This window comes from Sebastes fasciatus, chromosome 8 (assembly GCF_043250625.1).
Source record: "Sebastes fasciatus isolate fSebFas1 chromosome 8, fSebFas1.pri, whole genome shotgun sequence".
NCBI lineage: Eukaryota > Metazoa > Chordata > Actinopteri > Perciformes > Sebastidae > Sebastes > Sebastes fasciatus.
This window is the reverse complement of record NC_133802.1, coordinates 25,884,082-25,901,032: the sequence shown is the minus strand read 5'-3', so window position 1 is coordinate 25,901,032 and position 16,951 is coordinate 25,884,082. Positions and strand designations below refer to the sequence as shown.

The following is a 16,951-nucleotide window of genomic DNA, read 5'->3' as shown; positions in this document are numbered from 1 at the left end:
GGCAGGATTTTCAGCCCGGCCTGGCCTGCTGTGTACACACCAGGCAGGCCATCCAGGTTTGAGGGGGGAGGGGGACGACTGGGAGTGTTGCTCCTCGTCTGCAGACCTAGCTGCACACACGCACGCTCACACAACCCTGTACAACCCTTGGGCCAGATCTGTCAGCTCTTCCCCGCTTGTGAGCACAAACACACATAGCACATTCTCTCTTTTTCTCTCTCTCCTGCTCTTCCTCTGTGCTCTCATTGCCACCCGTCCACTGCACACAAGCCCACAGCATGCTGGGAGAATTAATGGTCCAAGTGGAGAGAGTTGGCGGGTGGTTGGGGAGAGGAGAGGGGAGGAAGAGGGGGAGGTGAAGTAGTCTGTGTAGGTTTGGTTAAAAGAAAAGGAGTTCATAAGCAGAACAGAAATATCAAGTCAACTATTTTGGTCTTTGTCTGTCTTAACCCCTCTTCCCTCTTTTTCTTGAATACAGTCAAACAAGTCTGCAATGGCCTTTAGGTACAAATCTGTTGTCTGCTATTGGAGATAACCCTAGTCAGTATGTTTTTATTTTTTTGTTGTTATTGTCAGATGTCTGATCAGAAAAACCCTTCCAGCGTGGGTGGATTTTACTGTGAAATGTTCACTGTAACCTACCTCATGTCACTTTAATGAGCTGCAGGCAGCCAGATGAATGTATTTTGCCTTTCACTGCAGAATTTAAGTGTCTCATGATGGTATAAATGCTGTTTCAGCGGCTTTTCTACCTTGATAAGAAGAAGACAGAACGTCCATATTCTCATACACCGTTTGTAACTAGACCTATGAAAAGTAATGCACTGTAATTAGTATATATCCCCCAAAATCAATTTGTATGTTATCCACATAATCTTGAACCAGGAAGTATAATGAGCAACAAACGCTGCGGTCGGGGTGGATGGGTGGGGTCAAAAAACACTTTCACCCAGGAGACAGACGTCGGTATCCCATGTGAAACCAGAAGTCAACTTTGATTTATTTGTCATGTAACTTTTGCGCTTAAGTAACGCTACTTCTGAAGTACCCAAAACACGATCTTTTCCTAGCTGTTTTCTGGGAACACACTCATAGGACCACTTGCGTCACGTAACTGAAGTTCTACACTACTAAGGGACCTTTGAGCTTCGGTTATTTTCTTAAATATAAGATAAGGTAAAGTTACAGTTACGAGATGAGAAGTCCTTAAAATGGTAGGGGAAAAAAATGAAAATGTGAAAATCAACAATGTGAGGCAAAGCTGGCAAACTCCATCTGCCGATGAAGTTCATTTGATATGATCGAAAAATCCATAACAGCTACTAAATGGGCTAAATTTAGGGAGAGTGTTTTCTCAAATTCAGGTACTCATTTAGAGTAATAGAAAATTCATTAATCTATCCGTCAGTGTCAAAGTGTAAAAAGCGAAACCTAAAAAGATCTGATGATCTGGTGATTTAAAAGGATCCTGGTTGTAAAAGTCTGGAGATTGGAGGTGAGATTCTATACAATCCTATGGAGCTCCCATCCTGACCTGTTTACACAGAACCATCTGAGAAGCCATCATTGGAATCTGTTTGGGAATGGGCGGGCACTTCTGGAGGAACCATCTGCCAATCAAACTCTTACCGAAGCCATTCGGGAGAAGAGCGAAAACATCTTTTACAGAGAGAAAAGCCTTCAGTGCCGTTCTTCGCTCTTCTTTAAATGAAGAAATACCCAGTTCTGATATAACTGATGCTATTGCAGCATCAACGCTAACCTCTTTAGGAGGTTGTTGTTTTGAACGAACAATCACCACTCCTTGTCGTCGCATCACACACACATAAACCACGCCCGTAGCTCCTCACAGGACACTGATTGGTCCAATCACTGGCTGGCTAGACACAATATGGATTTCTTGAAGACTAACAAGTTGGATTTTCGTCTGACAGTAGGTATCGCCATTTGCCTTCAACAAAACTTTGTATTTGAACCCTCCGAAATAGCCAGTAGTAGCAGTGCTGACCTCAGAACAGGCTTTATTTCTGCATGGTTGCTTGATTCTGTGAGAGTTTGTGTGTGTGTGTGTGTGTGTGTGTCTAAAAAAAGGAAAGTTGTCTACCCGTTCATGTGTGGAGAGAGTTAGAGGGGCTTGCTGGTCTCTTTAACACAGCAGGGCTGTCACCAAAGGTCCTCATTACTCCACTTCTATCCAGCCAGCTGCTTCTCCGCACGTTCAACTTCTGGGAATAAAGAAAGTGTGGGGGCTTTGATTCGGAGTTGGACGGATGCTGTGGGGGAGAATTCTGGGAGTGGAGTTGGCACACCGACCCACACACACACCTCCAATACAGACGCGCGGTAACATTAACGCGCCGCTGCAGTTTGGGTTTGGGCTGCAGCCGACTGATTGTACCCACTCACCAGCTGAGTTGGATCACTGATGGGGTCAGTTTCATTTGAACTGCTCCGAGTTACAGGATGAGTCAGATTTCAAGTCGGTGCATCGCTGGGCCGTCATCAGAGAATCACAAGGCACTCGTTTTACATTCCCAAAATCAGTCTGGGCTTTTACTCTGATCTGATTGAATCAAAATGAAACGGCTGGTGTGTGTGTCCCTGCATGTGACCTTGAAAGAGTGGATAAAATAATAAATTGCAAACGATAGATATCTAAAGAGATTTATGGCTGTCCATTTTCCTCAGAACAGCTTCAGTCCTCAAACTGTGTGCGTATAGTATTTTCTTCAAAAATAATAATCAAAACATTCTTGTGAGTGATGAAGAGGGGAATCCACTCCTCTTGAGTGTCCATTGTGGATGTGCTGATTAATGCCATGACTTTATCCCGCTGTTCATAAAATCACTCTTGAGGTTTTCTGGCCGTGTTAGGCACCATTATCATCTTGAATTATGGGAACCCTAGGGTGCTTCTGATTTAGTGAAATGGCCTCCTACTCCCTGGTTATTGTACTCCCATGCAGCACAATCATCAGACCTAATGACTCCCAGTAGATGGCTGCCGCAGCAGCTCAGATCCGTCCACAAGGTTGACAGCTGGTTACAGATATTATGGCTCTTCCTCCAAATTCGAAGCCATCTGGATGGAAGCAAAAGGCTAAATAATGATCAAGAGCGGTGACTTTATCTGGTGGTAGCGTTGAGTATTAACTTGCCATTGCATCAGTGTAGCGTATCATGCAAATGGGAGACAAATTAAAGGGTAATGTAGTGTTGCACTTCCATAAAGATGGGAACATTGTGAGGGATAAAAACAATCCTACCATTCCCATGTCTTCCGAATTCCACTCCTCCAGTTTGTCTAAGCCCAGATAACCCTGATGACATCCAATTGGGGCTGCAACAATTTTCATTATCAATTAATCTGCTGATTATTGTCTTGATTATTCATTTGGTCATTAAAGCAAAAGTTGCTAGGACCTGTTAACTAAATATTTTTTTTAAAAGGTTTTAATGACAGTCTAAGAAATGTGTATGGAAGCCCTAAAAGGCAAGTGAGAAAACAATTCTGGTGATCCGAAGTCTGATCTAAATTGTTGTCTCTCCTGTGTTTATGACTTAGGAGCAGATGGTTTTGTCAGGATAATTTTTCTAAGTTCCAGGTAAAAAACAAAATCTCATCTGTGAAGTTTTACCAGGTGAAAAAATAAAAGTTTTCCGAAGAGTTTTGTAAGGTGATTTTTTTGTTGCACCACTACCCCATGTTCTAAATTGGGCTAAAAGCATTCATGTCTTCTTCCAGGTGAGTTTTTTTTGTGGAAATTAAAACTCACCTGGAAGAAGACATGAATGCTTTTAGCCCCTAAAAAGACTTTTAGATCCATAATGATAAAAAAAATTCACCTTGCAAAAAAATCACAGATGAAAAATATCGAACTTTTTTATCCTGGCAAAACCTTTTTTTCTCCTGCTCTTAACTCATAAATACAGGAGAGAAAACTATTTACATCAGACTTAGAAAATGGATCACCAGAATTTTTTTTTCCTCACTTGCCGCTCAGGGCTTCCGTAAATATGCCAATGTAAGAATTGTTATTTCTGTAAGTCGACTTTGAACAACCAATACGGCTGCGCCTAATTCATCCATTTATCTGTCACTATTTTTAGTGGATGTAGCTAGGTAGCTAGCTATGTATGAAAGGATGTTATCATTCTTAATCCTGTCTTCAAAGCTCTGAGTGGTTGATTGTTTCTCCAGCTGAAGGAATCCTTCAAAGAGCCATCAGCTGCCATAACACCACATATTTGAATGACATCATCATTTTTTGAACAGTGTATGTGTTTTTCCCTCCATGCTGAAGTCTCCCTCTCTCCTTGTCCAGGCTCTCCAGGCCTGCAGGTGCAGTTCAGAGTAGATGAGGGTTTCTTAAAGCCAGGAGAGAAGCGCTGGTTCCTTCGCTACCTGGCCCTCCACACCATGCACATCGACATCTGGGACAGCGACTCGTTGCTCCTCATAGGTTCAACTGCCATCGAGCTCAAGGTAAAACACTGACGATTCAAATGTAGCGAGATGAAAGTGATCATTTGTGATTATTTGTTGTAGTATTACACTCAAACTCTAACTCTCACTGATGTGGTGTTCATTACAAGAACTTCCCAGAGTTAAACATCAAACAAAGAAAAAACACGTCCTGTTTACACATGCATTATCAACTCGTGACACACCTTCCTCGTAACGCAGTGCATCTGTCATGGAATCATGCAGCGTTCGCAGATTGTTTTAACACATTTAATAGAGTGAACCAGGCGTTGCAGAGAAAACGGCGTCTGATAATAGAATGTCAAAAACACTTCACTATACTGTATTTTACCCAGGTTTCCTCAAATACACAAAACAGACATTTCACAATAGTTCTTAAATGGTTTTACTCTTTGACTACTGGGACCAGAACAAATACATATGATCTTATTTTATGAGCTGTGCAGCCGTTGTCGGTTCAACAAACCCAGTACTGTTAAGTGTTGCTCCCTGTGTGCACTAGTCTGTGTTCAATACCAGTTTCCCTCCTATTTTAACCTCTAAAGAAAAAACAAACTACACATTAAAGGTTTTTTATTTTGCTGTTTTCAACTCTGCTATTCATTGATTGGACAGAAACTCTCTTGCCAACCTTGATGTGGAATTGATTTGTTTTGCAACTTGGTGAAATTTGTAAAGCATTTAATGAGAAGAACTTAAGGGAGTAGTTTACGACTGGGCAGGGCTGTTTTGACCTTATTCATTTAGCGATAATTCAGACTCCCATCCCTAGCGTATATGTGCTTTAATTTCTCTATTTTCATTTAATCATTTCCCCCCATTTCTTTGTGTTTAATGCAAACTTGTGAATAAATGTCTCTCATTTCCTTTTTCTCACACCCTATTTTGCATCCCCAGTACATGTTGCGTCAGTGTAAATCAGCAGTGCAGGCCCTTCACGAGGTGGAGGTGCTGACCACCGATTACGTGGGAGAGGACACCCTGCTGACGAGCGCAGATTCGGGTCGACGGTCAGCGCTAAGCCCCATGACGGTCCACACCATTATCAGGGGCCGGCTGCACATACGCACAGGCAACATAGGCAAGTACTGCAAGACTTATTTTGACACTTGATTTGTTGAAGTCCAAATACTGCAAACAGGTATCACACCAAAGCGTGTAATAGACCCGCCTGTCCACCAGAGGATAGGGTGTCTGTGTCACGTTTTGCCTTGCCAAGGCGTGAATATTTCACGCGTGTATGAAGGCGCAATACCAGCAGGGGGCAGCAAAACCGATCACTCACCTTGTCAGAGCTTTCAACTGCATGTAATGGTATTCACTAGTAAATAGAACTGGCTCACGTATGTCATCATGTGACCCAGGTATGAAATATCAATTCATATTGATCTTAAGGCCAAGAATAAGCTTCCATGTTCAACGTCCTTATGCTCTTTATAAATAATCAATGATCTGTATTCCCTGATTGTTAAATGGATAGCAAAGTAAGCAAAGTAAGGTACTGCTGTGGACGGGGTCGACAGTAAAACATATTTTAGCCACCTAAAAGAAAGGCCTACCTAAAAACAAACAATATCAGTTTAAGTGCACGCTATATTTAGAATATTTTCAACGCTTTACTTTGCTGTCAGATGACCCTTTCTGACGGGGAACTGAAGCTGTTGTAACCATCTATGCTCTCGCCAAAGCCACCAGACTGTAAACGGTAATTTGACTTTGCAGAACACAATCTAGGCAGCGGTAGACCAACAATTCCCGTGTTCTGTGAGGTAAAATTAAATTTTTTTTCAATGGAGAGAGGTGGCTAAAACACATTTTGCTGCCGGCCCTTCCACAGCAGTACATTGCTTTGGTCTTGTGCTGGTACTCCTGTCTGTTTCTCCAAACTGGGGGCGTGCTGACCGTCATCTACTGTAGGTAATACGCTGACTATGTATAAGTACCTCATACAACCCAACTTCAAAACACCTGAACTATCCCTTCAGAAATGTGTGAGAGCCTTTTGATATTGTGTACCTTGATACGATACTAGGGACTGGTGAATGAGCATGAGATGCTGTATGGTTGATGCACTAGCATTGAATATTGAATGAAATATTTGGTAAGAATTCATCTGACCAGCCAGATAGCTGTCTCACTTTGTGTTGCTGTTAGCACAGACTCCTATGGAGAAACTTGTAAATCAAATAGACTACATCTAGTACTGGCCCCCAGTGGGACACAGAAGAGGGTTGAGAGTGAATGCATGGGATGGGGGCGGTTGCTTTATATTTACCTTCACAAAAAAGTGAAGGTAAATGTAAGGAAAGCCAGGAAATTGTATTTGTTCTAGCTTTCAAAAGAAAATCCAGTTTCAATATCACCCAAATCTCCTTCTACCTCTGAAATATGTACGAGTGTTTCATTTTCAGGTCATATTCCATTCGGAGCCTCAGATTATGAAGTAATGTTGTCTGTTTACTTTTATTGATGTGTAGAGTTGGGAAATGACAGTGAATCCCCAGGGCTGCTGCTGCTGCTGCTGTTGAAACTTCCCATTTTCTGGAGGTGTGCAGGCTTGCAAAGCAAACACTGTGCCAAAGCCAAATATCTTGATGTGATAGTTCCACTCCGTCTAGCAACTGAGAGCACCTTTCCTCTTCCCTCGCACTCATCCAATTTGGGCCTGGCGCGCCCCCCGCGGTGCGATGGCAGCTGACGATAGCTTCCTCGCCATTAATCAACTGTTGAAACGATACTCCCTCTCATAAACAATGCATCATTCTCGGGGCCTCAGAAACTCTGCGGAGTGCCATTGTTGGGGCTAAATATGCCAGCACTTATCACTCAAAGCAGGTTGAGAGCACAGTGGGTTATTGGGTGTGCTGCATGGGGATGGAAGGGGGATGGTTGTGTCTGGCATGCAAATTCCAATCAAGGCTCGGATATCCATCAGGCGCCCCGGCCGACAGTCAGAATCAATTTGGGGAGGGAGGACTCGCAAGCACTTTTCTTTGTTTCTGCTTCCATCTGTCGCTGCCTTTCTCACATTCACACTCCTCTCTTCGCTCTTTATCACTGTCTTCCTCTTCTCTCCTATTCATCCATTTACCTCTTAGCCTTCTATCACTCGCTCTCTCTCCTCCTGTCTCTATGTGGCTGTTTTTTTTCCCTCTCTCACCTCCCCTATATCCTCTGTCTTTCTCTACACCTGCCATCAAGCTGTAATAAATAAGTGCTCTTATTTGGTGGGTGGAAAAAGATGTGAAGCTCGGTCATTAATGAGGGCTTGAGAGTCAGAAGTTACTCACGGTGCGACAGATGGATTTGCTGTATGAAGACTTTGAGAGAGATTTAATATGATGGACACACACACACACACACGCAAGCATGTGTGCATATCAAATCACTCACACATGCCAGGAAGGCATGCACTCATGCATACATGCAGACATATAGACAGACAGGTGTAGCGGAGCGTGGACAGGTTGTGTGTGATGAGGCAGGGTGGCGGAAATGAGAGGCGGACAGGTAGAGTATATCACTGACATCATGTGAGAACCCTGTAACTCCCATTTTCGTGATTTTCAAGTTCAATAGAAGGATTACATGGCTTCTCGATGCATTGGAAAAAGTCTACTACTCCTAAATCTCTAATGGATGGACTCAAAAATGCATGCTGGCCAGGCTGAATGGCAGGCTATATTTCTGTGTTGACAGTGTGCAGATACAGCTTCTGGATTTCAGCTCGAGAGGTGAAGGAAGGTTGCTTGAAAATGGTTGATGACAAGAGAGAAAAGAAGAGATGTGTGGCAGCGTGACAGGAAGGGTAGCTAAAAGCTCTCTTCTGTGAGGCTGAAATGTCTTTTTGTTGGGAGGATCTTGATTTAGAATAATGTGCAGATTAAATTTTAGTCATGCATGTGATAATGTTGACAAGTTTAAAGTGTTCTTGAATATTGGGGCCTTTTATGAGCTCAGCTGTGGGCTTTATTTGAAACAGTCTTAAAGGAACAGTGTGTAGCATTTAGGCAGAAATGGAATATAATATTAATAGTATGTTTTCTTTAGTGTATAATCACCTGAAAATAAGAATCATTGTGTTTTCGTTACCTTAGAATGAGCTGTTTATATCAGGGTCATGTCTAGAAGGTAATCCACAAGTTAATTAAGGCTACGTATTGATTTTGAATAGTTAAGGTTAGGAAAGATCGTTGAGCAGTTTTGCAAGTTTTTTGCAATTTGTGGGTTACCTTCTAGACATGACCTCTTCACAGAGCCGGCCACCATGTTTCTACAGTAGCTCAAAACAGACAACCAAACACTGGCTAGTTCTCCTACACGCTTGGCACACGTGAGAAGTTTCAGTTGGTTGCAATCTGCAGCCTCACCGCTAGACGCTGCCAAATCCTACACACTGCACATTTAACAGGCCTTTTCTTATTTCCTATATTACTATTATATTTTCTTAACAATCCTCTGTTTTCTGACCTGCTTCTGTTTTTATTTGTTCCTGATGCTGCTTGCTTTTAAAACAAGCTTAAAACATCATAAATGTAGCATACTCTACATTTCCACTGCACTAATTCCATCAGGACAACAACAGAGTCATGTATATGTACTCAGTACTCTACTGCTTTGAGTTTCTCTTTCCTAACAGAAATGTTCTTTGCATTTTTTTTTTTTTTTTTGCATCAGTGGGCAAAAATTCCATAATAACCTTTCAGCATATTGTAATTCAAGTGTTCTGAGAGATAACTAGACTTCTGCACCTCCTCATGGCTCTGTTTTCAGGCTTTAGAAAATCCATCCCGTGATGAGAGACTTTGGCCAATCAAAGGTCATTTCAGAGAGAGAGCGTTCCTATTGGCTGTGCTCCGGCTGGTGGGCGGTGCTTGGTATATCCTCAACTGATCTCAACATGGCTGCTGCGTCACAAACTTTCTTATTTTACAGCTAAACCGTGCACTACAACATGTTTCTGAAAACATTCAAGGCGAGAAATAGGCATTAACGTAACATAATATTGATTTATATTTGATCAGCGCTGCCTAGTTTGACCGTTTGATCGGAGTTCGCGAGTGATTGACAGCTGCTCAGAGAAGGCAGGCTCCAGCTCGGCTCTGATTGGTTGTTTTCCTCCGGTCTGTGAAATCTTGCAGATCCGAAGGATACAGAAGAACATGATATTTTTCAGGTTACCTGTCACATGCGCTACTGTCAGGATATATAACAACCATTTTATAAAAATAACTTTTTTTAATCATATTTGCTCCATGTCTACCGACTGCAGCATTAAGCCACTGTCAATTAAACTCAACACTTTGCGCACAGATTTTTTCATATTAAAAGCCTTCCAGTGACTCACGAGGCATTTTTTAATATGAAACATTTGCAGGAAATGTTGAGTTTCAGTGACAGTAAGTTAATAGCACTCAGAAAAACTGGCACAATGGAAGTGATTGAAATTGATTTGGAAATGAAAAAGTCAGAGTGGCGAGTACAGCATGTACTTGCACTGATGGAATTTGTGCTGTGGAAATTTCCATTATTCTGCATTTACCATATGAGCCATGGTGCCCTAAAAAGAATATATGTATTAATTTGATATAACCATGCAGATCTCTGTCCTCCATCTATGCCCATATAATTCGCAATCAATGCGGTCCTGACTACATACTGCTCTCTCCCTTTTCTAATTTTATGTGTTTCAGTCATGCATGCTATTAATCATGTCTTTATTTCGCCCCGTTGGGAATTCATCAGAATTAGGCTTCCCTGGAAAAACTGAGTGGCAGACTGTCGTTTCCAAATGAAAAAGAGTGAAACACCGAATGATATCCTTTTTAATCATCACAAGGTGGGATTGACAAGTAATTAATTAAATGGTAATGATATACGCTGTCAGGCCCATTCAATCATTCTGTAAAGCAGCTTTTATTAATAGCGTTGTAAAGGACTAAAGGAAGTGACTTAATCAGAATAATAGGGAGTTGTGAAATCGTGGCCCGAACATGAGGGGTTTTGGTTTTTGCTGTGCTGTGAGGTCTTGAGGAAAGAAAACAGCGCTCCCACACAGAGAACTGTAGGAGCAGATGAGGAGCGTGTAAAGCATGACGACCGCCTGCTCGTCCCATGAAACTGATCGACTGGTGAATCCAGAGGAAAGCTACAATGCTTTATTGATTTCATCTGCTAAATCCACATGAACTCTGCGAGGAAAATTACGATAGAGGCAGCGTAAGAGATACATTAAAGATCAGATCACAATTTGAAAACTGTGCAAGAGCTCTGTCAACATTATAACTCGGGCCGAAGTCTGCCGAGTCGAAGCAGAATCATCGGTATGTGTGAGCAACTTTGTCCCAAAGATGGTAAATAAAAAAAACATTGAATAATCTTTGTAATCCATGGTGTCATTATGATGTAAAGCCCAGAGCTTTTCCACAGACAGATACTGTGGATTAATTGATGGCCTGTTGTATTATGTTATCTCTCTCAAACAAACAGGCAAGCAAACACAACGTAGATACTGTAGATGACAGATGGATAAAAAGTAAAATATGGGTGAAATAAAAAGTAAAGAATGAAAGAAGCAGGGAAAGACGAGCCTTTTCCATAGATCTGAGGCTGCAGAACAAGTTAAGAAACCATGACGGAGGGGTATACTGTATACTGAACTCAAAAGCATAGATGCTTTCATTGGGATTCAGGTATATGAAGTTGTGTCGGCATGTCTACATTATCATTTTCCTACCAGCAGTGGGACCTAAGGATGGCAATGTTGTTCAGTCTTTTTGTCCATTCCTTTTATCCAAAATGAGCTTCTGTATATTGACATTTACTGACCAAATTGACATAGAATTTGATACAGATCTTCATGGTCCCTGTAGGTTAAATCCTAATGATTAAGGTGACAACTATTCACCTGGTGCCACCATTAGGGCAAATCAGGCGAGATTTTCATGGTCAGGTGTTCAGACTGATCATAAAGCAAATATTCGATGTGTTGTGATTGCGAAGGTAATGCAAGGATGCAAGTAAATGCAAGCAAATGTATTTGCTCTGGATAGCGCAAATTGAGGCAAAGGCCAGTTGAAAACTTTCAGATAGTCCATGAACTTTCCTCTCACGCCACGCTCTGGACAATATGTCAGGTTTGCACACAGAATATCTCGTAAATTTAAAGGTGGGGTTGGTAAAGATTTTAGAAACAGTTGTTGTCGCCAGTAATTGTGGGCGAGTGGCTTTGGAAGGAGGCCTGAAATGACAGACTGTCAGTGTGGCCGACTTGGCAACTTTCTTGCTAGATTTAGGGACTTTTGGAGCTATTGCTGCTACCTACTTTCATTGGAAAAGAATTGGCTGGGTTGTTTTTTTTTCAGTTTGATCAGATTTAAAAATCTAGTGTACTCTTGCTAGTTTCTCAATATCACCGACACTGCCTTTAGTGCTCCCAAGGGAACAAGTCACAAACAAACATAGTTGTACATACAATATATTTTAGTAGGCACGAAGAAAAAGCCCTTTCCATGTGACACAGATTCATAAATTGATTAAATCGTTAAGCTTCATTAATAGTATCATCATAGTATCATCAAACTTGTTACAAAACAGTTCACACATCCAGCAGACATGGAGCAACATTACCATTCATTTGGAATTATGTTTTTGGCTACCTGACAGTTTTCACCCTCCTTTTAGCTCAGTTTTGGTCTCCACCAAATCCTGAGGAAAATGTCTGGCTCTTTAGATGCTAGATGCTTTTTTATGTCCAGCAGCTAGTCACTATTTGTTCTGTCTGCTGTTTTGTGCAGGGCAGGTAGCGTACAGTTGATTTATCAGACATTTGTCACAGAAAAAAGCTGCCTGCTGGAAACAAGGTTCTTAATGCTGTGTTCACACTACGAGTGACAGAGCTACAAAACGGGCAAGTGTGGCCAGCGACATTGTCGACGTTGAAGTGTTGCTCAAGCGCTCGTTGATGTAGTTATGTTGTTAAATAGCGCTGGGATCTAGCAAACGGCAAGAATATATTTTTCTTCCTTTTTTTTAGACGTAACGGAACAGGAATTGTGGGTAGAGAGGAGGGAGTTCAAAAATGGTGAAACAAAAACATTGAATATGACTTGTGGCCTGTTTCTTTGTCATGTACTCGGCACAAGAGTGAAGGTTGCGGGCTGGAAAACTAAAACATTTAGCCAAAAGACGGTAAAATGCAGCATAGAGCTAAGTGGAACTGCAAAGTTGGATGAAAAATCTCTTTGGGTTCATCACTCTGAGTGACCCCTTTGATCCGTTGTTATAAAAGTATTGATTAGGGAAGCTTTAATGAAACAAATGTGCTTATTTTGGCTGATAATGACTTGAAATTACATATATTTTCAAAACTGGACCCAAATTAGTATGTCTGAGCCAAGGCTACAGCAGTTTACTGTATATAATAGCTTTTGATGGTCCAACTCCATCTTACAAACATATTGTTTGAGTTTAGCATCATAAAAAAGTAACATTAGCCAAAAATGAAGACAGTGAGCACTTTTAATATCCAATTTGGAAACATGTTGGTAATCTTTGCCAGCAGTAAAAAGGCCCATATGTGACAGAAGAGAAAGCTTATTGATATGAAATCGTTTTGCTGACTGAGCTGTATCGTTTCTCTCTAACTCTCTATGTCTCTTGCTGTCCCTTTTGCTGTTCTCACACATGCACACACTCACACAAACAGAAAGCATGTATCTGCTTCAGCGCAGTAGAGAAGACAGATTAGCACCTTCTCCAAACCTCACAGTGTTCCTCATCTGCTTCGGCCTGATAAGCCCTGGAGAGACTGACTGTTGCAGCGGGAGAGAGTAAGAGAGAATCCTGCCAGTGGAACAAAATATCAGTGAAATTTACCTAACAATTAGTTTAACTATGTGGCTTCCATAAGGGTGCACATACAGTATGTCTCACTCATTAAAAGCTCTTGCTGTTGGCGCATTAAGGCCCAACTTTATCAACCTTGCTTTTTAGCCCTGAGGTGAGAGGGAATCTGCTTATTCTGAAAGGTCAGTGGCCTGGAACGGAGAGGCAGAATAAATCGAATATTGCAGACTACTTTGAAACCCCCTTGGTGCTTGCTCCCATTTGTTCTGGCTGCCAGTAAATCAGTGGTTTGTTGTGGCCTTAACCTCAAGAACTGCTAGCAGAGCAAAGAGGGCGGGCAGGTGGGGTAGTGCCGAGTGGGGTTATTGTCATGCAACAGAGAGAGGTAGTCAATAAATTTGATAGAGTTCAGCCCCCTGGCACTTTGTTCACAATTACTCTCCACCGCACAGACAACTCAGAGCAGCAAACGCCGTGCTCGGCTTTCTCTCTGCAACACCCAACCAGGAGTATTAGCTTACATTTCAGCGATGAGGATCATCAGCTGTGTCTTAACAATATGCCAGCGTGATTCAGCAGTTAGGGACGGATAATGTGACCGAGAGCAAGACATCCACGTCAACCTGGATTAGCGCTAAAGTAGGTATTATCTGATGAGCCTAATGATGGTTCTAGTGATAGCCGATTAATTAAAATGATTGACTGATTAAATCAGAGGGTCATAATTGGGTTCATCATCAGGCCATTTGTTTTATTTGTGGGCCAGGAGCACAGGGTGTTCGTCTTATCGCGTCCTTGCAGGCTTATTGTACAATTCTATCCATCATCAGAGCATTTCTCAACACAAAAGAAAGCAGGCTAACAGGCCCATAATGAGGCGTTGGGAATGAGCTCTCTATGGCTTTGCTATTGATTGGAGATGTTTATGCGACAGCAGAAGTAATGTCTTCACAGTAATATTTGGGAAATATGACTCAAACAAATACATTGGGCTGAGTCGTGTGGCCGGGGAAGGCTGATGGATGATGAGGGGAATGCATTGGGACGGCGGACACCTCACCCATTAATCTGCAGAACTGTGCTGTCGGTGTCTGTTTGCATGGCAACACCAGCTCCCCATTACTCATTTAGCTGCCGCCCATTATCAGTTTGTTGATGAAGGAGTTTGCCTCTGAAAGATTTTGAGGGTACTTTTGGCTCCCAATCTAAAACTCCTACAGGCTCACTGAGGTGTGAGTTCTGGGCGGTAAAACCACTTAATTGCTGCACTCGCCATATTTCATACGAGAGGTATCCCAGAGCTGAAACTCCTTACTCCACAATTAAGCACCTCAATCGGCTATACTGTGGTGTTCCAGAGACTAGAAACTGATGGGAGCAATGGGAGCATTGTGTCAAAGTGCACTGTAATTTAAAGAGCCACAAACATTAGTTTTAACTACTTCTTCAGTCAACCGTTGCATCAAATTGATTGCATGTGTCGGCCTCATTATGCCTGTAAATTACACAAATTAAGTCTTTTGACCTGTGGTATTTGAAAAATGCACCTGTGAAGATGGTGCAGGGCTGCAGGAGGGTGTTGTGGTTGTGACTCTGTGAGCAATTGCCCCTTGCTACGTCCCACCCTTTGAACGCAGACTGGCCAATCATAGCGTAGGATCGGCCAGCTCCAACCAGGGTCCGACAACTATATGGCTCTGCTCCGTAGACTCTCATGCAATCGTTTCAGATGTTCTTCATTTTCAAGCTGGTTTTGTGGATTTCGAGCAAGTCATGTTGAAATGTTGTGCTTGGGGCACGTTTAATAGTGATATTTGTTACCCGGAGAGGTTGAAACAAGATATACGTTTCTAAAAGGTTATGTTTCTACGTAAAAACCTTTGGGCAACTCCGGGGTCAGAAAAGTGACGCAAATGCAGAAGTGCCTTAAATTTTCATTCTTTCTAATAGCCAGCAGGGGGCGACTCCTCTGGTTGCAAAAAGGAGTCTGTCGGATAGGAGTCTATGAGAAAATGAGCCTACTTCTCACTTGATTGTAACAGTGAATAAAGACCTACTCAGCTTTACAGGAACAGTGTTCTTCCTTAACTTCATTGTCTTCTCTCTCAATCGCCAGGTGATGGAGGTTCACGTTTACACTGTAATCTGTAGGCTTTAACTTCTATCTTTATCTTTTTAACCTGTCTGTCTGCTTCTCTCTGGAATCGCCTTTTCCATAAATTAGATAATATTTATGCAGGGAGTGCAGTTAGTGACAGTGTGGGCTCCATGCAGCTCTGACAGCTCGACGGAGTAGCAGTAGGAGGTGCCGGCTTAACGAAGGGTCAGTTATCTGTCACACTTCCATTAACGGACATTTTGTGCATAAAGCGCTATTCAAAAACATAAGCAAGCCTTTCCCTCAGCTACTGTACTGTAGGGGCTCTGCAAAGGAGGAATTAATGTGAGCAGAAAACCTAATATTGACCATGATTTACAGTCTTTTTACAAGCGCACCCTGGAGTGCTTGCTTATCCACTTGCCTTTTAAAAAGAGAGAGGAAATGATGATTTTGCCATTTAGGAGCAGAAAGGGAGACATAATGTTGAAAGCTGAATGTAGTCTGGTTGTCAAGAGGCCATTGTTGCAGGATTACCACAAACTGTCAGCTTGGCCATTCAAACAATGGCAAATATATCTGAAGGACAATTTAAAAAAATCACATTATTCTTTAAAAGAAAGATGTGTTATGATGCGGTCAGCAGAAATACTAATAGCTGGTTGCCAGATATATTTAATGTCTTTATGGTGAATTGTCCTACTGCATCTCTAACACCCAGCACTCAGCCAAACCGGACAGAGGCCAACACTCACCATCAATCAGCATGACACTCATTGCGTTGCAAGCTTTCGGTGTCCAGACCTCTCTGGCAATTTCAGGCCACTAATTAATCGCTGTAGGCTTGTCTTCATGTATTGATCCTGCCTCGAGTGTTCTAAGCCAGGGTTTAACCTGGAATGTGTTCACTTTGGCGCTGTCTACAATGAAAATGTATTGTGTCACATGTCACTTCAAAGAGATCTTTGGCCTAAAACTGATTTTTTTTTTTTTTTTTTTTTTGGCAAACTGGCCGGATCTGGCTTCAGATCTCCGTTTGGCTTGTTACTTCAAGAAGTGGCAAACATCTGAATCTCAAGTCACTGCTGGAGTTACACACATCTTGTCTTTAAATAGAATGAATCAAATCAAGCGTTGCAGAGATAACTTTGCTTCTATCAGTTATGATCCTGATTGTGTATCAGTATTACTTCAGGCATAATGTGTGATCAGACAACAGGCGAGGCTCGTATTCCTCATTGAAACCTCTGTAGGGGAGCTTTCTCACTGGTTTAGTTCTTTTGCTCATTAGTAACCACTGCTGTTTGAAGCTTGAGTTTCAGTCAGGTGAGGTGCCTCTCTAGATTTTAGTTCTTCATTGAAAGAAAAAGGGACAAGCAGTGTCATCAAACCAAAGCACCTGAAACGACACCCAGGTTCAGAGTCTCATTCCCAGCAGTTGTAGACCTGCTGCTCCAGGCCAACCTGCCTCACATATCAACACGCTGGAGCAGTTTAGACCTGCAGATGTACATATGCTG

At 42.1% G+C, this 16,951-nt stretch overlaps 1 protein-coding gene across 1 annotated transcript in view; it reads left to right on the top strand.

Moving 5' to 3' along the window:
* Positions 1-16,951, top strand: part of nphp4 (nephronophthisis 4) — a 178,853-nt gene that overhangs the window by 133,121 nt on the left and 28,781 nt on the right. The window contains exons 17-18 of the mRNA XM_074644653.1: positions 4,326-4,486; positions 5,384-5,567. Coding sequence (XP_074500754.1) covers positions 4,326-4,486; positions 5,384-5,567 — 345 coding nt within the window. The remainder of the gene's footprint in view (positions 1-4,325; positions 4,487-5,383; positions 5,568-16,951) is intronic.